The 23,948-nt window shown below is 44.0% G+C and overlaps 1 protein-coding gene across 1 annotated transcript in view; it reads left to right on the forward strand.

The window, feature by feature from the left end:
* Positions 1-22,831, forward strand: part of LOC104511013 (voltage-dependent L-type calcium channel subunit alpha-1C) — a gene marked incomplete at both ends in the record, with an annotated part of 126,246 nt that extends 103,415 nt beyond the window's left edge. Inside the window, 13 exons of the mRNA XM_010153455.1 lie at positions 1,209-1,329; positions 1,460-1,529; positions 7,939-8,071; positions 9,770-9,899; positions 13,531-13,590; positions 13,727-13,786; positions 17,338-17,444; positions 18,879-18,966; positions 20,098-20,205; positions 20,890-20,942; positions 21,045-21,191; positions 22,030-22,231; positions 22,685-22,831. Of these exons, the coding sequence (XP_010151757.1) occupies positions 1,209-1,329; positions 1,460-1,529; positions 7,939-8,071; positions 9,770-9,899; positions 13,531-13,590; positions 13,727-13,786; positions 17,338-17,444; positions 18,879-18,966; positions 20,098-20,205; positions 20,890-20,942; positions 21,045-21,191; positions 22,030-22,231; positions 22,685-22,831 (1,426 nt within the window). The remainder of the gene's footprint in view (positions 1-1,208; positions 1,330-1,459; positions 1,530-7,938; positions 8,072-9,769; positions 9,900-13,530; positions 13,591-13,726; positions 13,787-17,337; positions 17,445-18,878; positions 18,967-20,097; positions 20,206-20,889; positions 20,943-21,044; positions 21,192-22,029; positions 22,232-22,684) is intronic.
* Between the last annotated feature and the right edge of the window lie 1,117 nt (positions 22,832-23,948).

Raw genomic sequence — 23,948 nt, forward strand, 5'->3', positions numbered from 1 at the left:
TTGATGCCACATACTGTTCTTCCTTTGCCAGTTCTTTTAGTGTTTCTGCAGACTCTTAGGAGGCACAAGCTGGTTCAAGAGCTGCTCTGTCATTCCCAGCTGCCAGCAGCAGGGAAGCCTCTCCTTCCTGGTTCTTTGTATTCACTGTCTTCTGGGTTGCTTGGAGGGGATCTCTTGCTCAGACCTCTCTGCTTTGTCCTGCATGCTAGTCAGCAGGTTTCCCTGGCTCTGGGAGTTCAGTGAGGAGCAAAACTTTGTAGGCAACCTTTCTTTGTATTCACTGTCTTCCAGGCTGCTTGGAGAGGATCTCTTGCGCAGACCTCTCTGCTTTGTCCTGCATACTAGTCAGCAGGTTTCCCTGCCTCTGGGAGTACAATGAGGAGCAAAACTTTGTAGGCAACCTAGTGGAAGTCCACAAGATATAGGTTGGAAGTGGTTCACACCTTTCTCATTCTCTCTAGTATCAGACCTAGAATACCAGCACATACTTCCTGCACACGTGCATGCGCACAATCCGCCCACACGTGCCACTGAGAAAGCTATAAAATAAAAGCATAATCTGTGGAATTAGGGCAGATGCTCTGCCTTTGCCTGTAGATGAGGACAAGGTGGAAACCATGGTATGTAGGCTGGTCTCAGAATGGAGGTGCCAGCCAGCTGATGGTTCTTATGGTGTGTGCCTGTTGCAGTGAATCCAGAGGAGGCCACGAAGATGCTCAGAGGGCTGGAGCACCTCTGCTATGGGGACAGGCTGAGAGAGTTGGGCTTGTTCAGCCTGGAGAAGAGAAGGCTCCGGGGAGACCTTATAGCACCTTCCAGTGCCTGAAGGGGCTACAAGGAAGCTGGGGGGGACTTTTTACAAGGGCTTGTAGCGACAGGACAAGGGGTAATGGGTTTAAATTGAAAGTAGGGAGGTTTAGATTGGATATCAGGAAGAAGTTTTTCACGGAGGGGGGGGTGAGGCACTGGAACAGGTTGCCCAGAGCAGCTGTGGATGCCCCATCCCTGGAAGTGTTCAAGGCCAGGCTGGATGAGGCTTTGAGCAACCTGGTCTAGTGGAAGGTGTCCCTGCCCATGGCAGGGGGGTTGGAACTGGATGGGCTTTAAGGTCCCTTCCAACCCAAACCATTCTATGATTCTAAGTTCATGAAAGGGAAACAACCTTTCACCTTTGTAATGTTTTGATTTTTATCTTGTAAAATTGTTAGGACTGCTAGTCCTGAAAAGAAACAGGAGATAGAAAAAACAGCTGTGGAGGAGGAGACAAAGGAGGAGAAAATTGAGCTGAAATCAATCACTGCTGATGGAGAATCCCCGCCTGCTACCAAGGTAAGGTCTCCTGCCAGCCAGCACTCTCTGTGCAGTGATGGCATGAACAGCTGGAATTTCTGAGGGAATGAAAACTGTCTGCCTTGTCTGATAAAGGCTTTGCTGCTGCTTCTTCTTCCATTTCTGTCAGATCAACATGGATGATTATCAGCCCAATGAAAATGAAGAAAAGAGCCCGTATCCCACAGCAGAAGCTCCAGGTATGTATCGTCTTCCTCTTTTCCCTGATTCACAAAGCTCCAGTTGCTAATGCACATAAAGCCAGCTTGTGGTAGCAGGTATGCTGAACGTGCCATGCTCTCATAATGGGACAGGATGATGTGCTTGCCTGTGTTTGGACAGGTGTGGACTTGGTTCTTTGCAGTCCCTACACTGATTAAATTTATTTGATTTGGTTCTCTGGAAAGCTCTATATTTTCAAATACAGAGAACCCAATCAAATCATATACAATTTTCTGTATATGAAAACCTATATATGACACTCTTTTCAGTCTGTGTATTCAGTACTCAATGGTCAGGTTGACAAACCCACAACAGATACTCTTGAAAAGCAAAGTGCTGAATGCCTTTTTGCATTTTTTTATTAATAAAAAGACAGTGTGACTTACTAACATAATTCTAAAGACATAAGATATCAGCCTGGATTTGGAAAAACAAGCTAGAGCATTGGTTAGGCTTTTCAAGTCAGTTGGACCTAATAAACTTCATCCTCAGATACTTAAAAGATAGATTGAAGAAATGTCAGAACTTCCAGCAGTTTTTCACCGAGAGATCCTGAAGGTTAATGGGGGGTGGGGTTGGAGCAGAAGAATTATAAGCTAGTCAGTTCAACTTCCATTCTTGGAAAAGTGCTGGAACAAATGATTAAACAAACTATATGACTGCAAGATAAGGAGATGACTAGCAGCCAACATAGGTTTGCCAAGAACAAGTCATGTCAAAGCACCATTATTTTCTTCTAAAAGGGGCTGACAAGTCTTGTAGACAGGAGAAAAGAAGTAGATGTCGTATTCTTTAGCTTTGCTAAGGCTTCTGACTGTCTCATATAACATTCTCATAAGCTGGATAGAAAAACATGGTCTAGGTGGTTGGGAGGGAAATTGGCCAGAACCTTTATGTGGGGAGCAGTGATAGCCCAAGTGAGATTCTGCAACCCAAGGGCCTGTCCCGAGTTCAGCTCAGTTCATTGTTAATGACCTGAATGATGGAGGAGGAAATATGCTCATTACATTTGCAAATGACATGAAGCTAGGAAGGACAAGGAAGCGTGCTGGAGGGCAGCATTAGAATTCAAAGAGCTCTAGAGAAACTGGATAAATGGTCTAAATAAAATTGAAAGTGCCAAGCTCTACGTGTAGACAGGAATAAACAAATAAAGGATCTTGGGTGACAGCTGGGTAGGTAACAGTCCTTGAGAAAAGGATCCGAATCTTGTGATCACAAGCTCAACAGGTGCCAACAATATTTTGCCATCTTTCAAAAGGCAAGCAAGTAGTGAGATTTATAAACAGTGAAAACATGACCCTTTTAGGCATGTTTATGGGCTTCTCCCAGCTGGCCAGTGACTGCTAACCAGAGCAAAGCAGTGGTTTTTTTCTGTTCACCATTGATAAAATCTCAGCTGGGATATCATATCTCACTTTGGGTGCTCTGATTAGGAGAAGTGGGCTGAATTGGAAGGAGTGTAGAAGAGCATGGTGAAAACAATGGTAGTAGGAAGCAAAAACTCATATTGAAAGAACTGTGGTGGTTTGAGCTAGGAAAGGCAGGAGAAACTTCTTCAAACACATAAAAGGCGGTTACGCGTAGGAGGGGAAGCATTGCCATTATGAAGAAGTAACAGATTCAAGATTGACACCAGAGGAGAATTTTCTAATGGTCAGGCTAGAAGAGATTGTGAAGATGGTTGTGGAAGCCCAGCATCGCCATATGGTGTGAAGAACAGATGAAAAGGCTTAGGTACAATAATTAGTTGATGCTGGCTTCACGGAGTCACGAACCAGAGGGCCTTTTGTGATCCTTTCCTGCTCTGCCCTTCTGCTTTTCTATGATTATGTAGCAGACTGTCATAGGTAATGAACCACATTCTCTTCTGTTCCATAGTTCCTAATAAATGTCTGTTAATAGGTTGATGTGATAGGGTGAAAAAAGACACTATAGTTCATTTTAAATAGATGGACAAGGGGTTCAGACAAGCAAAAAGGATAACTGTCCATTGCATTTGGTTTTCAGTACAAAATAAAATCCTCACATTTGCTATACCTTTATTCCTCTATATTTATAGTCCATTTATCAGGAATAGAGTGTGGTTCCAACACCATGCAATACTGCTTTAGCATTTCCTGGGGCAGATCACTCTGGCTTTAATCTTCACAGAACCTCTGTAGGTACAGCACTTACTGGATAACCATCTCTAGTTGCTAAGGGGAGTCTTTAGTCAGAAGCGCAAATTAAAACAGCTCGATGCAGTTCTGTTTCTCAGCTGACTTGGATTTTCAGACTATTAAATATTTTTCAAGCGAAGGTACAGCCCACCTATATAGCAAATGTAACCCTACTACTTGCCTTCTATGGATGGCCTAGAAATACTCTGGCATGGGAACTACATGATAAAAACTGTATCTACAGTTTGTGTCCTGGGTATTTTATCTGCAGCCGTACATAGGTTTAGAGTGCCGAAAATTAAGTAAAACCAATTTGAACTCCTGCCTTTGAGTGCCAATCCATGGCTTGGCTTGCTTTTGAACAGAACCTAAAATTTGAATGGATGGTCAGGTCCCGTCTCCCAAAGTCTTAGAAATGCAAAGGGATGGCATCTAGGTTATTTGCCATTTTATGGTGCCATTTCTAAACAGGCCTATTCCCTGAATTGTTTATTAATTCTGAAGGGGGAAGTTACTTTTTCTCTGAAAATCTTATCTTTTTGCTGCAAATGATCCCTAACAGCTCACACAATTACCTGTCCACTTCTTTCAGAGTTCATGGAAGTCAACTTCTCAGACGCAGTAAAGTTTTGTAAATCCCTTGTTAGATCACATTTACCATAGCCATCTATTCCATTCTGCTGCATAAAGCTCCTGAACACCAAGACCCTCTCAGAGCTGATGTGGGTCACATCTGCCTTGTGTAGGCACGTTTGGGGAACAAGGCTCCAAGGCTTTCCCCGGCATTAGCAAGCAAGAATTTTCCAATCCCGCACGTACCGCTGTCCAGCTCCCTTGTGGCCATCTGACCAGTCCAGAATCCTTCTGCTGATTGCTGATCGCTCCAGCTGTGGGATGCTGTGCAGCCATCTGGGAACACACCTTTTCCTGCCCACTTGCACGTGGATCCATTTGGGCTGTGCTTTGAGTGAAGCGTCTTACTGCTGCTTAGGTGCAGTCAGCTGGCTCTACCTAGTTTCTGTTTATCATTTAAGCTGTTAATGCCTGTGGTCTTTCTGTGGCTGTGTACCACCCCATCCTCTGGAAAGAATCCCTAACCCAGTGTTCAGAAACAATTTGAAAGGGTCATTTCATTAGTTTTTCATTTATTCTTTCAACCTACCTCGCTCAATCTCCTGTTTGTTCCCGCTGCCTCAGCCAGTTTTCTCACTAACCCCTTCTGACTCTCTGCCACGCAGTGCTGCTCGTAGCCCCCAGAGCACTCCGGGTACTTGCAGCTCATCAGATCACCGATTCCCTTTGTTGGAGGGAGAGACAAGTTCTTCCAGAGATTTGTGTACACTAGAAGGATTATTATGATGATATGTTTATTATAAGAAGACAGGGAGCTAGTCATGCAGTCTCTTTGTCTAACGGACAAAGAATTCAGAACGTCAAATGAAGGTAAAAGCTTGGGATGATTCATGGGAGCTTGAAGCAAAGCAGTGTCCTTACACAAGAGTTCTGGTCTTTGTTAAAAAACTCCTCCTCATCGAATTTCTCACCGATGCTGCCCTGCAGCCTCTGTGTGCTTATGGCTTCTTCACAGCCAAAGGACAACGCCGTTCTAAAGAAGCATAATTCAAGATGACAGTCCCAGACCTGAATTTCCTCGAACTTTAGGAGGGGTCAAGCCTAGATCTGAACTTGGCAGCTCTGAGTCATGTTTCTTTATGGTTTTGTGGCAAGCTTAACTAGAAGGATCACTTCTTAACCACAAGTTTACCTTAGGTATAGAAAACAGTCAAAGAAGAAGTGTTGGATTGCAGCTGGTGTGCTGCCCAGCCAACCTGTGAATACCGCGGTGACTTCTGCTTCCGCAGATGCTGGCAACTGTGCAACATACTCTTTCTCTATGCAGGTGGATTGCTTAGGTAGTCACCGGAGCTGATGTTATTCCTGGCGTATTTGGGCCTCAGTGTTTACTTTCTTCTGTGCCCTAGACCCTACTTTAGCTGAAACATATTTAGAACATTATTCTTTCTCTGTGGCTGCGAAACTGAACACGTTTTGCAGTCTTGAAGGTCTGTGGTTGTCGGCATCATTTATTTCTTTCTGTGTGGCAGACACAAGAAAAAGAGGAGAGGAACAATGTTCTTTTATGGTCTTCACGGGGCTGACCCTTCTGCTAAGCGTCCATTTTCCTGAGGCGTTGTTCCGTACCCATTTTAAAGTGTTTTTTTAAGCATTCTTCTCAGTGAAAGAAGAAGAATGATCTAATAGTGAAGGCACAAACCAGGGACTCAGAATACTAGTCATTTTAAATAGGACTTTCAAATATCCCACGTGATCATGGGCATCTGTATCCTGGACTATTAAAGAAGAAAAAGAATTTGCTTACCTCAGTCATTGTCAGCCCACTCTGAAGCCTGTAGATAAAAGGTGCAGGTGCAAAGTATTGTAATATTACATAAATATGAGCATTAACATTAATACCAATTTAACAAGTACTGTGCACTAAAATACTTCCGAAAGAATGTTTCTTTAAGTATTAAAGCCTCTAGAAAGAGTATTATAGAGTATGTTACAGTGTAAAATTAAGCTGTTAAAAACCAGTCCGGCTTAAAAAGTACAAACTGTATGTACCAGCTCAAACATCTATGCAAAAATCTATCAAGTGAATTTGGACTGAACTTTTGCTATTGGAAGTGTAAAGAAAGAATCCTATTTGCATGTAATAATGACACCCATTGGCAAGGCCACTTTTCTCCTGTCTCCAACATCTAGATTAGGATCTGTGCTGATTCATCTGTTCTTTCTGATCTGTCCATTACCAGATACAGTACATTACCTGACCCTAAAGGAACAGGCTCTTCCTGGAATTTATCTCACTTTATGAACTCAAGATAAACCATTTAAGTAGAGTTTTATCCTTTGCATTGGCTGGAAGTTGAATCAGTTGTATCAAACCTGTCAGGCTCCTTTCTTAAAATATTTTTTCCTGTCTTGCTGATGGAGAGGATTGGGATCTTTCAAATAGCAAAATCTTATCGTGACATTTACAAAGCAGCATCTGCCTTCAGGAGGTAGAAGAAATCCTCAAAGGTTGAAGGTTCTCTTTCACATACCGCTTAGCCCATCTCTGCGTTTATTTTTCTTGAGGGTGCTCACTAATCTGCACGGTGCCTGGAGATCTGCTCCATAGGCATCCGGTTTGAGAGTCTCAGCCTTGTTCCCACCTTGCCAATCTCCTCCCCACTGAATTACGAAAGGGGACAATTTTAAGAATTTCTGATTGGTGTAAATCAAAGTGCCCGTGCTCCACATTTGGTCTAGGGCATGCATGCGCTCATCCAGACACAATCCCAGATGTGGCAGCGGCTCCATGGAGAGCCTTACAAAGGGGAGAAAACCAGATCTTGATAAACTGGAGGAATGGTCTGAAGAAAATAAGATGCAGCTTAATGAGAATGAGGTCAAAGTGTCACTCTTGGGAATAGTCGGCAGCACAAATGCAGAGAGGGAGTGACAGGCTAGGCAGCCGTTCCTTGATAAATAACCTGTGCTTTGTGCAAATCAGAAACTGATGGCAAATTAATGCTAGAGTGTAATGAAAAGAAGTGCCCATGAAGGACATTTAAGCAGGAAGACAGTATTGTAAGAAGCAATCCAGCTCTCCTCTGCTCCAGTAGAACCTCATCTGCAGGGTAATCCTGCAGATAATCTTGAGGAAAGTAGCAAGAATGATCAGATACCTAGGGAACGCAGCACCTCAGGAAAGACTTGTTTTGCTCTATGAGCCAGAAATCCTTGCAGAGGCATAATACTGGTCCTCAAGTTTGTAAAAGCTTTCTGCAAGAGGAAGGGAATTCTCTGTTTTCTGTGTCCGTGGAAAATAAGAAAACAGATAATGGATTTAGACCATAGCAAGAAAGATTCAAGTCACTCATTAGAAGAAGGTTTTTTTTGCAGAAGGGACAGCGAAGCATCTGTCGTGAAGAGACTGTCGTGAGGCTGTTGTGGGTTTACCGGCATTAATGGTTTTACAGAGAGACTAAATGAGTGTCTGCCAGGGTGAGCACTGGGCAGTGGATGCTACCTTGGAGAAATGGACAAGGAGCCTCAAGCTTTTATCATCCTATTTCAATGGTTCTTAGTTTTTAGCTCTAATTATGATAGAGACAAATGCCACAGCACTCTGGAACGGGTTGTATTTTGCATTAAGAGACAATAATGCTTCTTGCAGCAGAGGAAGATGAGGAAGAACCTGAGATGCCTGTTGGCCCTCGGCCTCGCCCGATGTCTGAACTGCACCTCAAGGAAAAGGCTGTGCCCATGCCTGATGCCAGTGCTTTCTTCATCTTCAGTCCTAACAACAGGTATTTAAGAGGCTGCTTAGCTAGAACAAGGAGGCAGAGAGCTGGTACCCCTTTCATGCGGGGCCCCAAAGATTATGTGGTGCAGAGCTCCCTTCCAGCAATTCATACCATAGACATCCTTTGACCAGTCTCTCCTTTAAAGGCCCGGGTATGAAATCCTTGCGAAAGCACAACTGCAGGGAGCCCCCTGACAATGTTCAATGGGAGTTCATGGCACCTGCAAGGCTGATTGAAGACACAAATAATGAAAGCTTAGGAAGTAAGGGACTTGGAGGCAAGTCAGTAGTTGGAATTCCCTAACTTATTCAGGTCCAAATTGCAAGCAAGCCATCATGCAATCAGTCAACCATGGGGTAGGAGCTTCCTGTCCTAATGTCTGCTCAAAATTCCACACCCAGTGGGGAGTTCTTGTGTCTCTGCTTATTCCTATACGACAAGAACAAGCATACAATAAAAAGGAGGAGGAGGATGAGAGCCCATAGCTCTGAGGGGAGGCTGAGAAGAATAATTCTTCTCTCACACTCTTTACTTGGGATCCCTTCGTGTAGTCCCACCTGTCTCTCCAACATGAGTGTGTGAGACCAGTGCTGTGAGTGGAGGGCTGAGCTATGACACAGGGAATACATCCTTTCAAGGGTACAGAAATGATCTCACTGTCCAATGGTCCGTGCAGTACCATGGATCCCAGAATCTCCCTTGGGGACTAGGTCTCCAAACACAGGCTCAAAGTAAGGCAGGGCTATAAAAGCACAGCTGAATTCAGAGTGAATTCCCTGATGTGTATCAGGGAGGGACTGATGCTGATTGGGACTCATGGACTCTAGTGCCAGCTTTGCCACCCACCCACTGTCGCTTGTTGAAGGAGTAAATTAACCTCTGCAGTCATCTGTAAAATTGCTATAATAGGGGCTTGGAGGCTTAACAACCAAAAGTAGCGCTAAACAGACTAGCGAAGAGCCCCTAGAATTATGCATAGGACTGTTATGAGGTTTAACTCCTTGTATCCCAATACCAACATGTGGAAGGTGCTGTAATGGTCTCCAGTAAGCATGCTGCTGTTTGATGAGAGACTGCTACTTCTTTACTCGCTAGTTTACCACTAAGAGCACCAAGCACTTTTTATTAGGGTGATGTTTAGCAGATGCCCTGCATGGCATGATGTCCTCCCAGAACCCCTTTGAGAATGACAGCCTGCCCTATATCCATTTGGCCAGGTCTGTACCCTGTTAGCAAGACAGAGCCCCCATAGCCCCTGCTAAGTGACACGCCAGCCCCACGTCAGAAGGATGTTGGCCCCCTGAAGCCTGTTTCTGCTGCTTTCCCCTGAATGACTGGGGAATGGTTCTGTGAATGAAAGCAAGGGATATAATTTGGGGTTGGCAGGTTTCAGACCACATCTAAATCACAAAAGGCTCTGTCAGGAGGGAGTGACTATTCTCCTTTCAGACCCGACTGTGAGTCTTGTAGGCAGCTGATCACTGTGCATCACTGCCTGACTGGAGCACCAAGGCTGTCCAGCACCCAGGAGGGCCGAGCACAGCCTGGGCCCATCGTTCTCCCTGCCGCTGGGGCAGAGGGAAGCTGCTTGGCAGAACAATCCTCCAGCGCCAGTCCTGCTGGCGAAAGAAGAGGGGGGAATGTTTCCCAGGTCTTGCTGTTCTCTGAGAGATAAAGTTGTGCCTCTCCTCTCTCTTGCAGGTTTCGTGTCCACTGCCATCGAATCGTTAACGATAACATTTTCACCAACCTGATCCTATTTTTCATCTTGCTCAGCAGCATCTCCCTGGCAGCTGAGGACCCCGTCCGACACCTCTCCTTTAGGAACCAAGTATGCTTCCCATCCTCCTTCCCTCACTGTGTATTAAAAGTGTGGTACAAGCAGATCACAAGTTGAAGCCAGGAAAGGCAGAAAAGACTGCATCGGAAGCTTTGGGAGTGACTCTCTTCCCTGACTTGTGCCTTTTGTGGGCTGTGTGTGAAATCATTGGGTTTTGCAGGGAGCATGAGTCAGTGCAGAATTTGTCCTCTATTTCACTTCAGAAACGTGTGTGGGGAAAGAAGGACTGGAGGCTGAAGCAAAATTATTGTTCCCTGGGATTAAGGGATTAGAAGTGGGCTGTAGAAACATTGATGGGGATATGGATAATTCCCTTTGGAACATTTGCTCTCCTGCCACATGCTTTCTTTTTAACTAAAAAGCCCAGGACCTGATTTTCACTTTGTTCACACTGGTATAAATGAGAAGTAACATTCTTGAGTTTGTTGCAGTCATTCTGGGGGAACTTAGTGTCGTCAAGGTTAGAAACAGGCTATTTGAACACAAGCTGCAAAGCTATCATTAAGTTTGAGATAATCATTAGAAAATACACTGTGCTCCTCACCTCACCAGCCTGGGGGAAGGAGAGGAAGGCATTCAGCACTGAGATACATTCTCACCTTCTTTCCTGACCATTCTTATTAGCCTTTGGAAGTGTTCAGTGCTCCCTTAGCTTTTCCAGTGGTTTCTTCCATTAATCTGGGGTCATTGCAGAAAATCAGAAGAGTCAGCAGTGATATGTGAGACTTGTGATCTCGGGTGTCTGAAGTGGCAGTTTGGTGCCTTTATGCTGGAAGAGTTCACCAGGCTTAAAGAGTGGGACAGTTTTTTTTGTTGTTGTCTAATAACAAAACTTCAGTTTTACAGACCAGTGTTCTACCTCCCTGAAATATCCTGGCATAGCATGCTTTTAAACACATATGTGCATGCAGAGAAGGTGTTAATAGAGGTTTATTCCTGAGTTTATCTCAAAGCTGCTTTGCATTTTGTCCTGAAGACGGGTACTAAATAATACAGTCAAACCCATGCCGCCAATGACCCATCTGTGAATGTGCCCACCATATAGGGATAAATGTATGTCAATAGGTCTTAGTGCTGCAGCACGATGTCAGTTGGCATATGGGCTTCTGACATGCCAACAAAGCTGCTGCAGAATCTGTAGCAGAGAGATTTAGATGAGAAAAAAAGTAGTCAAAGCTGCTTGTCCTGGATAAAAGAGCTGAAGTTTTGGGGCAAAGAGTTGTCTTGTGTATTTGAAGCCACTGACGTTGCATGAAAATCTGTTTAATTTTTGCAGGTACAGATGTTTAAAATATATCATGCAAGGGGACACTGACAAGACATTTGGGTTACAAATGTGGTCTGCCTTTACACTTTGACAGTAGAACAGTAAGATTGTGTCCTACCCTGTGCGCACACAGAGGCCTGGGAAGGGAAAGAAAGCAAGGTGAAAGCAAACTGCCTCTACCTCCACGCTGGGACAACATAACCAGGCACCAACCTGTGCACAAAGACCCATACAAACTGTCCCAGGGCAGGAAGACAGGAATGGAAGGAACCTCCTCCAACAAGGGCTAGCGAAGAGGCTTGGACATCGCTTCTGTCCCCAGGGCTGGCTAATTGCCTGCATCTTTCTCATGTCACGCAGGGCTCTGGCAGCAAGTTTTTGGAAATGCCTCAGCATTTAAAGTCAAAGCAAGTCCCAAGAATTTATTAAGGAAAGAATTTATCGCCATATTCCCCTGTTCGCACCCTGGCAAGGTGCTCGTTCATTTTGATATATTCTAGAGTAAATTCATCTTTAGATAATAATAAATATGCCTGCTGATAAATGTTACTGCCCACACAGGTGAGGCAGTGATCGCTGTCATTAGGCGTGATTTCACCAATAAGGGACATCTTTACTAGCTGCAGCTTTGGGGTCAGGTTCACCAGCATGCTCTAGCTGCTTTGCAGTGCTCTGATGATGTAAAGCAGCTGCAGGTACAGCTTAATCATCCACTTTAATCAGGTTTATGGCTGCTCTATGTTGGTGGAGTCACGCAGAGCAGCCTGAGCGTAGCCATGAATATGGCCCATTGATTATAAGATTATTGCATTGGTATAATAACCAAATGTCAGGACCTACAAGGCAGCAGTGCAAGGGGACATTTCCAGTTATAATGTGTGTAAATTAATACAGGATGCAATTGAGATCTGTCCATCCTTGAAATGGCCCCTTTTTAATTCTCAATCTCAAAAATGGATAGAGCCCACGACAGCCTTGAAGAAGTGAGAACAACCTGGGGTCAGAAATTGAGCAGTGACCTGGAGAATTTTGTTACACAGTACCAGTAAATGATATATCCTGTCATTTGATATTCACCGTCTGCAAATTAGTCCAGATTTGGATCATGCTTAAATATCTAAAATAACCCTGAAGTTGGGAATAGCTGCCCCACTGTCTGCGCCATACCAAGTTGTAAGAATTTAGCCAGCAGTAAATGTGAGTTAGGGTACGGGCACTGAGATACAACAAACACTGCGGGATGGGAGAGCGCAGTTTACTGCTCTGTGTTTATTAGTGCGTTAGCAGGAAAGCTTTAGATTTCACAAATGGTCAGTTTTCTACGGCTTCTGTATATTGACCTTCCAGTTTAGGACTTGGTTAAGCTAAACCAACAGAAATTGAAGGCCACGATACTTTTGATTTTCACCATCAGTGTAGATACCACTAACATGGCTTGGGATATCGGAATACGCTGGAAACAAAGAGAGTTCAATTCTGGTCCCATTAGTAAATGAGAAAGTTCCCATTTGTTTTTGTGGGATGTCAATTCATTGGCAGTGAAAGACGTTTCTGTCCTTGATGCTGTTACTTTGAAAATCAGTTTGCATTTCCAGACTTGCTGTTGCCTTCTGTGACACTCTGGGGCCACTTTTTGTGGTCTGCTATGCATGCCACCAGTATCCCCACCACCAGGTCTAAGTTCATGGGAATGATGAGTGTTTCAGCTTGCCTGTTATCCAGGATGCCAGTAGAAAGATGCAAGATCTAAATTAGGCACCTTTAGCACAAGACCAAATTATAGTTGCAATACAAGAACTGGGATTCTGTTCAATTGGCAGAGTCTTTGTTATTCAACCTAATCCAGGGCAAGTCAGGATAGAGAAAAAAGATAGCTAGAGCATGAATTTTCAGTTTGCTTTTCTTCCTTTGTGTAAGGCACAGAACAACCCAGAATGGAAGTTAATAAGAAGGGATCTCATGTTTTCCACTGAGAGACCAGGCATCCTTGTGTTCTCGTTTGGAAGTCTTATTGGGAAAACCCTTGAATCTTCTGTTCTTTCACAGATTTAAAAAAAAAAAAAAAAAATTAATAGAAAGAAAGGAAGAAAGAAAATCCTACAACAACCACCAAAAAGTTATTTTGCCTCTAGAGCCTTCATGGGGTTGTAACTCAGAAAATATTTCATGTAATGTGCATCTTGTCCTCGATGCCAAGAGCTTCACTGCATTCAACAGGACGTCGTTGCAAAACCATTTCCTACTGAGCCCTCCTTGTTAAAAGGCATATGTATTTGATTTTGAACTGTGATTTCCCATTCAAGTGATCAGTCACTGATCTACCCTCCCTGCTCCTATTCCCTTTTGTTTTTACAGATTCTCTTTTATTTTGATATAGTTTTTACTGTCATTTTCACCATTGAAATTGCTCTGAAGGTAAAGTGCCCATCTTCTCTACCATTACTTGTTCACAAGCTTACTAGTGTTCTGCCACTCTCTGTTGCTAACACACACGCCTGTTTGTTCCTGGGTCACGCTCAGTACCACTAACCCGATTGTGCTTATTTTTCAGATCCTAGGCAATGCAGACTATGTCTTCACTAGTATCTTTACATTAGAAATTATTCTTAAGGTAACCAATCTGAGCAATACACTCGTTTTCTCCTTCCTTCCTTTCTTTGTTTCTTCCTTTCTTTCTTTCCTTTGTTTCTTTCTCTCTCTCTCTCTTTCTCTCTTTCTCTCTTTCTTTTTCTCTTTCTTTCTTTGCTTCTTTCTTTCTTTCCTTCTTTCCTTCTTTCTTTTTGTTTTTTTTTTTCCTTTTCACTATTACTATCTTTACACAAAGGATTGTTTATCTTTTGTTTTTATTGTTTTGGTAGTTGCTTAAGAAGTCTTCTGTGAAATTTCAATATTCAAACTTGTCATTGATGGCCCACATCAAAACAATGCTTTTAAGGGAAATTACAAGGAAAAGATGACCCTGTTGTGAAAAGTAAGAGGGGACCAAGAAAAAGGCCATCACCCCATAAATTTCTCTCTACCCTGGCCAGTCTTTCCAAAATAGGATTTGTTTGCTGTGCAAGGAGCCCCGAGGACATACACCTCCTCTTACACATGCTACAACCCAAAGAGAAGGTCTCTGTTCTGCACAGGACATGAGACCAGGCTAGAGGGTGGCCAATGACTTCTGTAAGGTTACAGGGTGCACAGTCAAGCAGGAGACAGGCAGCGCAGTGCAGAAGCTAAATTTTAAGGTGTGGAGAGGTAACGAGTACACATCACTGAAACGCCAAGGACTCTAGCTGCGAATGAAAATCGCTGCATCGCCTGTTTGAAACCTGGCTTCCCGTTTCCCAGGAACATGCTCTGTACCAAGGGAAATGTGCAGGAGAATGGTTTGGCTCAGAAGAAAATAAAAATAGGCTGCCTTGTTCTTAGCTCTAATTTTCCCAAATTGGTAGGCTAATAATTTAAATAACAGTAATTGAGCAAAGTTCTGGCTTTCTAAATGGTAGGTTCACTTGGCAGCTTGGTGTTTTTCTCAGCACGCTAGTTCTAAGTTCTGGCAGGCAGTACCTTGGAATTGCTCAAATCTTGCAGCTCAAGACCGTAATAACAGTATCCATACTAGAGGCTGGCAAGCGGGGTCGCCCCTGCATATTTTTGTAGAGAGACGTCCTTTTTGGTATGACTTAAAATCACCAAAGCCATAATGCTCTCCGGGGGTGTACAGATTACGCTTGTGTGCAGCGCGCATCTGTGTTTGCACAATAAATCTGCACGTGCGTGCACATACCACGTGGCTGATCAAAAAGGAAAATACTTCAACTGTAACATTTACGAATAAAACCGTAGTTCGAGGCACCTGTTTGAGTTTACAGCTACTGATTCTGCTCCCACTGAAGCAAATGGTAACACTCGTAATGACTTCAGTGGAGCCAGGGCCTACCCCAACCCCTTGGCGTGTTGCGTTGGCTTCACCCGGGGATGGTGCTGCCTAGTACCTGAGCTTTCCTGATGCCCTCCCGTTGACTTCAGTGGATTTATGTCAACCCCTCTGGATATTCTCTGTGTTCAAGTGGGAGAGGAGTGCAAAGACTACAAATGGTTAAGGAATTCTTCTGTTCTTACCTTGTCAATTCCTGCCTCACAAGTTATGTGGTTTCTCAGGGCGTGTTTCTCTGCTGCCTTGCATTGAGCACAATGTTTTGCGCAACAGCAAAGTTAACGTAAATGGTAAGAAACAAAAGAATAAATGGCCATAGGATGTTCAAGGCTGTAGAGAAACAAGCTTCATCTGCCTTCATGTTGCTGATGATACCTGCAAGCCTCACACAGCCCCACCAATGGGGTCTGGTGAATGTTAGCAAGGTGACCACCGTTATTTTTTTTAATTGGCATCCTAAAAGCTTGTTCAGTACCCCAGATGGGAGGCAAACATAGATCATACACTCTCTGAGAATCTATTCTGAGATAACAAAATCTCTCAACAGGCTTGAGAGAACCACAGTCTGTACAGAATTTTAAACTCTGCAGAGCTTCCCCTCCTGATTTCAATGGTGTCTCCTTTCTTTTAAGATTGCCATACAAAATCTAACCTGCAAAAGACATCTTTACCACCTTTGTTATGGCAAGAACCCCTCCCTTCTTCCCCAAGTGAATGTCTCTATAAGTATAAATTCTAAGCCAAGACCAGAGTTTATACTTCCTCCCCTTCTAAGTTCTGTCTGACTGAATTATAGTCAGTTCCCTGATGTCATGGATGTTTGGTGACAAAAATAATCTGATATACCACGTGCCCTTCCACTCTCCTCTGAATAAAGGTGTTAGAGGTAGGCATGGCTGGAAACCACTAGCAGGTATGCCATCCTGAGCTCTTAGCGGGAGCCAGCAAACTCCAGTTTGAATTTCTAGTGTTCACACTTCTCAGCTGGGAGTCTGGCTAGAGCTCCGCACTGAGGGACAGTCTCATGGGGTCTGCTTCAAGTTACTTTAAACGTCTAACTTAGATGAGATCCAGAGGACCAAATTTAGAAGCCTGTGTTCCTAACCCAGGTAATGGAGGGAGATTAGCAGTTGTGGGGACGGGGTTTCTACAAAGCAGCTACATTAGATCTCTCACCGAGTCTAAGGTAGGTGGTACAAATACCCCCACCACTTCACGCCCTCTGAGTGTGTCAAACTCGTTTAGTCACATGCTGTAACTGAGCTCAGTCTAGAATTCAAACCCTGAGCTCAGAAGTGTTTAGGTCTGACATTGTGGCTGAGACCCTTTTCTGTTTAAACTGCCACTTAACCCAATTCTGGAGCTGCAACATCCTCCCCAACACCAGCAGGTATTCAATACCCCTTCATATCCAGAAGGGAGAGAGGGTCCCTTGTAAAATATGTAAAACCTTTACCTTCCTCTACTGGATCAAGTTCATAATGATTAGCCCCATTAAAAAACCCCCCACCCTGTCTCAAGGAATCTTACCTTGGGCCTTGTGAGGAAAATGAAGGGGAAAATACAACTGCTTCTAGAGTAAAAAATGAGGAAGCTAGATAGGGATAGGAAAAGAGGTACAGGATTGAGCTGAACAGAAAGAGCAAACCAAAGAGAGCAGGAAATCTTCCTGTTGCTTCAGTTCAGCTCTAAACCATTAAATCCCCAAGGGATTCTGCTTTTCCTTTGTGAAAGGAGGAGAGCTCAACTGTCTGCTGCAGCTGGTCTAAGCACTGAAAAACATTACAAAAGAGTCCTTTTTATTTTATATTTTGTATTCAATTTAGCGAAAGAGGCCGCTATATAATACAAGCATCATACTCACAAGTGTACTCTGCCATTGAAGAAAAAGGAAAAAGCATATGATGGCAAAGAGATGTTTTTGCAAGCAATCATTCTGCTGCTTTGCTGATTCTAAATGTTATGTACTCTCTGCACTCAAAGTGCATGTTTTCCTCACTGAACCTAGTTTTGGCTGTCCCTAGTTAGGTCTTTCTTAGTTACCTTACTGTCTTCTTCACTCTCTTTTCTTTCAATGGGGACTCAACTTCACCTTTGGGGTCTGGGGGTAAATTGCCTGCTATGTTAGAAATACTGCCCCTCCCCAGTTATGTACTCTGAGCACAACCAGGTAGGTTTGGTTTCTGAACAGATGCTAATGGCAAAGTGTGTTTGTGTCTTCATGTGCCTTCCTGCAGATGACCGCATACGGGGCTTTCCTCCATAAGGGCTCCTTCTGCAGAAACTATTTCAACATCTTAGACCTGCTGGTGGTCAGCGTTTCTCTCATCTCCTTCGGGATCCAGTGAGTGAGCTATTTTCAGTTGTCTGGGTTTTGGGGGATTGTGGGGCTGAGTTAGGAGGTGATACCTCAGTCTCATTGTCTAGGTGAGATTTTTCACATGAGCCTGGAGGTATTTTCCTCAGATGATTCAAGACCATTAAATTCATCCTCAAGAGGGGAGGTTATAATTTGGGAAATGCTACGCTAGTGACCTGGAAGAGGGAATCTTCCAGAAAGAGCAAATGAGGACAAGAAACTTGGTCCTTTGGGAATCATGACACTTAGCTTTGTTCCAAGATATTTGATCCACTGCATCAGTTCAGGACAGTTAAGTGACATACTGTTCCCTCCTAGACCTCTCATAACCTCTTTGGAAAATGAGGTGATAATGTTTTGCTATATCCAAAGGTGGTGTGGGTCTTGGTCAATGGAAGACCATCAAGTGCTTGCAGAGCTGTGTGAGAATCGGCGGTGTACTGGTGACAGTGACTGTTGATCCTGCTTCTGTCGTGCCACTCTGTGTTGGTTGATCTGTTAATTTGCTTAATAAGTTTATAGATCTACTTGACTATGTGGAACACTATGTTGGATGGGGAGATTCCTAAGTAGTATCACATCTGATAAGAAATAAGCTCCCAATTATTACCATTACAGGTTAGCAGCTCACATATGTTATGTTCCAGAGCTAAGTCAAGCAGAAGGATTTGTCAGGCTTTTAGTCAAGGTCTGAAGAATGACACAGTGCTCATTCTGACCTGCTGTTCCCAAAATCAGTAGGAAGGTTCTGATGTCATACAACATGGAGAAGATTCTCAGCCAGGTTTTTAGTCTTGGAAGATGTTGAAAGCTTTGTTGCAGTGAATAGTTTTGTTCAGTACTTTAAGTACATATGTCATTCTAATAAATTCAGTAGGTTTCCAAATCCTTATATTTATGTACACACTTAATTGATTTGCAAGATCAGAGGCGAAACACACTGCAGGATCAAACTGCAGGTGGACAGTATACCTTTAATGCTGGAGTCTGGAATCTGGAGTTTCCACTCTTCTATGAATTTTTCAGTGGAGTGTTTCTTTGAGCCTTATCTGAAATTGTCTGTGATGACTACATCTTGGCACAACTTCCATTAGACATCTACAGATAAGCAGCTTGCCCTACTTAAAAAAATGCCATGTCCAGGTTCTATTCCCTTCATTAATACAGCAGAGATGGTGAAAGCCAGGAGAATGTATCCTGAGCCTGCCCAGAGCAGGAAGCAAAACCTATGAAATTAACCTCAGAGGGACATTTCCTTATCCCTGAAGTGCTGTATTAAAGAGTTGACTCTCTAACTATCTTAAGTAGCGTAAGACTATGTAGGATTTCAGACAAGAAAGAGTGGCCAAAATCTATTTGCCCTCGTAGCACACTCCTTATATTGCTGTATCTCTCAACCCGTCCAATACTTTCTTCCAGGTCTAGTGCCATCAATGTGGTGAAGATCCTGCGTGTTCTCCGAGTGCTTAGACCACTGAGGGCCATCAACAGAGCCAAAGGACTAAAGGTTAGATGAGTCCTAATGCATTCTGTAAACTATAAATTCAAGTTATTTCAAGCTACAAGGACTTCTGCAATGGTTCAAATAGTGTTTCAGCAGAATTACAAAATGGTTGAGGTTGGAAAAGGCCTCTGGAAGTTGTCTTGTCCAACAACTGTGCTCAAGTAGGGCCACCAAGAGCAGGTTGCCCACACCATGCCCAGATGTCTTTTGAATATATCCAAGGAGAGAGAAACCACAGTCTCTCTGGGCAACCTCTTACAATGCTCAGCCACCCTCACAGTAAAAAAGCATTTCCCAATGTTCAGATGAGCTTTCCGTGTTTCAGTTTGTGCCTGTTGCCTCTTGTCCTGTTGGTGGGCACTACTAAAAACAGCCTGGCTGTGTCTTCTTTGCACCATCCTTTCAGGTTGGCAAGATCCCCCTGAGCCTTCTCCAGGCTGAAGAGTCCCAGCTCTCTCAGCCTTTCCTCATGGGAGGGATGCTCCAGTCCCTTAATCATCTCTGTGGCCCTTCATTAGACTCCCTTCAGTACATCCATGGCGCTCTTGTATTGAGGAGCCCAGAACTGGACACAGCGCTCCAGGTGTGGCCTCACCAGTGTTGAGTAGAGGGGAATAAACACCTCCCTCAACCTGCTGAAGTACTTTGCCTAATGCAGCCCAGGATACCGCTCACCTTTGCAGCGAGGGCTCATGTTCAGCTGGGTGCCTACCAGGATCCCCTGCTCCTTTTCTGCCAAGCTGCTTTCTGATGCTGGGTGGCCCAGCATCACCACTGAGGTTAAATGATGTAGTTTGCTAGGGTTACAGATAGGCTCACAAACCTGTTTTAACATAGCCTTGCTGTATTCAACTCCTTCCTGTGGGCTGGTGGGGGCTCAACTATGTAAGTCAGTGCTGCTGGAAGTTCCAGAGAGCTGACCTCTGGTATTTTCCTGTCCCATTCTGCCTGCTTCTAAGACTACAGTGAGAAATGTACCAGTTGGTCTTCTCTCCCCTTTTCCGAGACATTACTTAATGGGCAATAGTTAAATGAAATTCTTTTATTTGTATTTTTAGTCTTGGGCTTCTCCCTTAGCCAGAGCCACCCAGAACAATCCTGCAAGTTACCTTTGTTCCTATCTTGCATTTGCAGCATGTGGTCCAATGTGTGTTTGTCGCCATACGAACCATCGGAAACATTGTGATTGTCACCACTTTGCTGCAGTTCATGTTTGCCTGCATTGGAGTTCAGTTGTTTAAGGTAAAACCATTGGACCCATTCATTCATCCATTACCCTGAGCTTTATTCTGGGGTGGGAAGAAAAATAGTGTGAAGAAGCCTGAGGAAGGGCTGATGGAGTCTTCTGTGTGAAAGATAAATATTTGGGGCACTGTCAGTGTTACCTGGGCTCCTGTTAACAGGAGTTCCCCAAAAGTGGACCAGACATATTTAGAACTCCAGCCCTTCATCTCTATCATAAGAAATCATCAGTAACATCTTCTTCCCTAAACAGTCATGGCTTAATGCCAGGGAATTGAAGGAGGCTGTTCTAAAGGATTGGTACTTGCAGGCTGCCTACCCCCCATCCTGTAGAGGAAGGGGCATACCAGCTATTCACGGGAGGTTATTCATTCACTTCTTTATGTCTGCTTTTATTTCTTTGCCCTTCACCACCCTTCTGACAACTAGTGTTCTGCAGCCCTCGGGGAGCATGCACCTCAGGGCATACCGACAGAACTACTGTGCCAGCGGATGAAAGCCTGTGCTCTGAACTAGCCAGACGCAGGCAACTCCCGAACCAGTTTGCTCACCTCTGCCTGCAAAAGAGCATGTAAACCTACCCATAGCTGGTTAAGCAAGTAGTAAATGCAGTCTCCTTGCTATATGACCTGTCCCAACCCTGGCACTGTCAGGAAGCTTCACTGCTCTTCCTTCCTTTCCAAGGGCAAGCTGTACAGCTGCACGGATAGCTCCAAGCAGACAGCAGCAGAATGCAGGTGAGTCCGACCTTTCCCAGTTAGCACCCTTCACTGGCCCACGCTCGGGGCCTCGTACTGGAAGCGCGGTTCTGCCATGTTCTCTCCGCTCTCCACCCACAGAGGGTACTACATTACGTACAAGGATGGTGAGGTCAACCAGCCGATGATACAGCCCCGGAGCTGGGAGAACAGCAAGTTTGACTTCGACAATGTCTTGACTGCCATGATGGCCCTCTTCACTGTCTCGACCTTTGAGGGCTGGCCAGAGTGAGTGCTTCTTGGGCCGGTGCAACACCAGTAATGTCCTCATCCATTTCCAAAGAGAAAATTCGAACACAGAGCATAGTCTTTCCCATTCTAAGTATTTAAATACAAGCATTAAATGTAATGGTAGTAGCAGAAGTCATTGTAGTACTGTGTACTTTGCAAACTGCTCAGGGGCTGCAGGAATTGCTGTTCCTGCACTTGTAAACTGTCTCCAGCTCTTAAAAATGATTGCCAGCAGTAGCAATATTTCTTACAAATACAGTGCATTGTTCGGTGTTTCAAGTTTCCCGACGGAGCCAGCAGGGCTACGTGAAACACAGCGGTGCTGTCTCTGCAGTACGGGCAGACAGGGGATGTCTTACCAGGCTGTGCTCTCTGTGCCGCAGGGGTGCCAAGGACTCTCACAGCTCTGCTTTGTCAGAGTGACGTGGGCATGCAGGGTATCAGGGGGTTGAACCTGAACTGCGTCACCAGGTGATGCCAACAGCAGTGTTAACAAACGTTAAAAGTGCTGAGATCCCCTTTTCTCACAAATCTCCCAGCAATACAGACTCAGCTGTCTTCTGTTAACCAAAGGGCGTGCTTTTGTTTTAAATTTTAACTGTTCAACTGTGGAAACATCTCACCGATAAACAGGTTCAAATGTATAAAGTTAGTAAGAGCAATGTCTTCTGTTTTGCAAGAGTTTACACTCAGATGAGTGCAAGTCTGTGCATCTGAGAGTGAGGTGATTTTGATACAAGTACAGGAAAATCACAAAGTTAAACTTTATAACATCACCTATAGGCCTCAAGGCAGTTGCAGATTTTCTCTGCATTGGGCTCCTGTTTGCTTTCAGGTTGCTGTATAGGTCCATTGATTCCCACATGGAGGATGTGGGACCCATCTATAATCACAGGGTTGAGATCTCCATCTTCTTTATTATCTACATCATCATCATTGCTTTCTTCATGATGAACATCTTCGTTGGTTTCGTCATCGTCACATTTCAGGAACAAGGAGAACAAGAGTACAAGAACTGTGAGCTGGACAAAAACCAGGTAATTTACAACCGCTCGTTGCCACTAAAGGTAGAAAATACATTGAGACTAAGCATTTAACAGATAAATACATACAGAGAGGAACACGTGAAGATTGCCAAGTAGATAAAACACTAAACTGGCTTCAATTCCATCTGTCAGGAGTCAGGTGAAAAAAACTTGTTGTAAGATTTGCTCAAGAGACAACATTTACATAAAAATATGTGCTGTAATATTTGGTTCACTGAGATTAGTTGGGCTTGACAGTGTTGTCCGGCCAACGTAAGTGCGTATGGAACTCTTCAATGAGTAGAATATATACATTCAGATTATGACCTAAAAGAAATTCCTCTGCCAAGCATTTTCATTCCAGTAAAAATCTTGAAACACGTTGTATTTTTATTGTATTTGGAGATAGCTGACCAACCCTGTATTTTGGTTTTGATTTTTAAATCTACCCTGCCTCTTCCACAGCGCCAGTGCGTAGAATATGCCCTGAAGGCCCGGCCCCTGCGGAGATACATCCCTAAAAACCAGTACCAGTACAAAGTTTGGTATGTGGTCAACTCCACCTATTTTGAATACCTGATGTTCGTTCTGAAAATCTGCCTGGCCATGCAAGTAAGTAAGCAAGCACAAAGCCTTACAGGTGATTAATTATTAGACTTTGTTGGGAAAAATGTAGAAATGGCTAAGGCTAAGACATACTTTCACCTTCACAGCATGTATAGAGGGAGAGGGACAAGGATGTGAATAAAAACATTGTGCCGCGTTCACATCTGATGACATTTACTTAAAATGAGGAATCTGCCTCTCCTCATCTTCCTGCTAATATCTGATGCTTTCAGCAATTCTGTTTTAACTCCTTGAAAACAAACAAATGGAAAAAACAACAGTTACATCACAGACTAATTCAGTGGCTACTAAAATAACAAGTGACTTCACAATTCTGACTTGTTCTTTATGAAATGCAGGAATAAGCCCAGAACTGCCACTCAACAGAGATCTGAATTTTAAATTTGGGGTTTTTCTGTATTAAGTAGAGAGGAAATACTTTGGCAAAAAAGTCCATCAAGGCAACTGGGGATAGGGGGTAGGAAGGCCCCTAAGGTATGTCCTTTATGCTGTGATAAGAACCATAAAAACAGTCTAGAAATAAGCTCTAGAGGCTGTATTGTCTAGCCCATCACCTTAAGACCTGATCAGCTCCCCATAAAGCATTTCTCGATAGCTCTTTGCCTAACTTCTTTCATTGCTGATGCCACTGACTGCCTTATTATCCATTATACTGTGCATTTATTTTCCTTACTGTGTGATGGTTTTCCAAATATCTGAGTCCATCAAAAGAACATTTGCAGCTGGATCTGCAAGAAAAGCAAATAGAGGCAGTCAATTACCTCGTGCAGGTAGAACAGCAGTAAAGGGGAAGGAGTTGAAACCTTCACTAAGTAGCCAGCTTGCAAAAAAACAGTCCTATGTTCCTTTCAGTCAGGAAATGGACCCTCATAGACACAAACTGTTCTGTACATTTCCCCAAGGATGTACTTTCCTGGCTTGTTCCTTCCAGTCCCTCTCTGCCCAAGGCCTTCCTCACCTCCTTTTCATTTTCAGACAGTTCCAGATTCCACCTAAGCCTATCTCCCCACTCCCAGTTTCCTTGGCCACTTGAGCCCCGTTCTCTTCCACAGTCTGTCTGCTTAAGAGCTAGTCCACCCATTGCTGTCCTTCCTCCTTGCCC

The sequence above is a fragment of the Eurypyga helias genome, unplaced genomic scaffold (assembly GCF_000690775.1).
Source record: "Eurypyga helias isolate BGI_N326 unplaced genomic scaffold, ASM69077v1 scaffold956, whole genome shotgun sequence".
Taxonomy (NCBI): Eukaryota; Metazoa; Chordata; class Aves; order Eurypygiformes; family Eurypygidae; genus Eurypyga; species Eurypyga helias.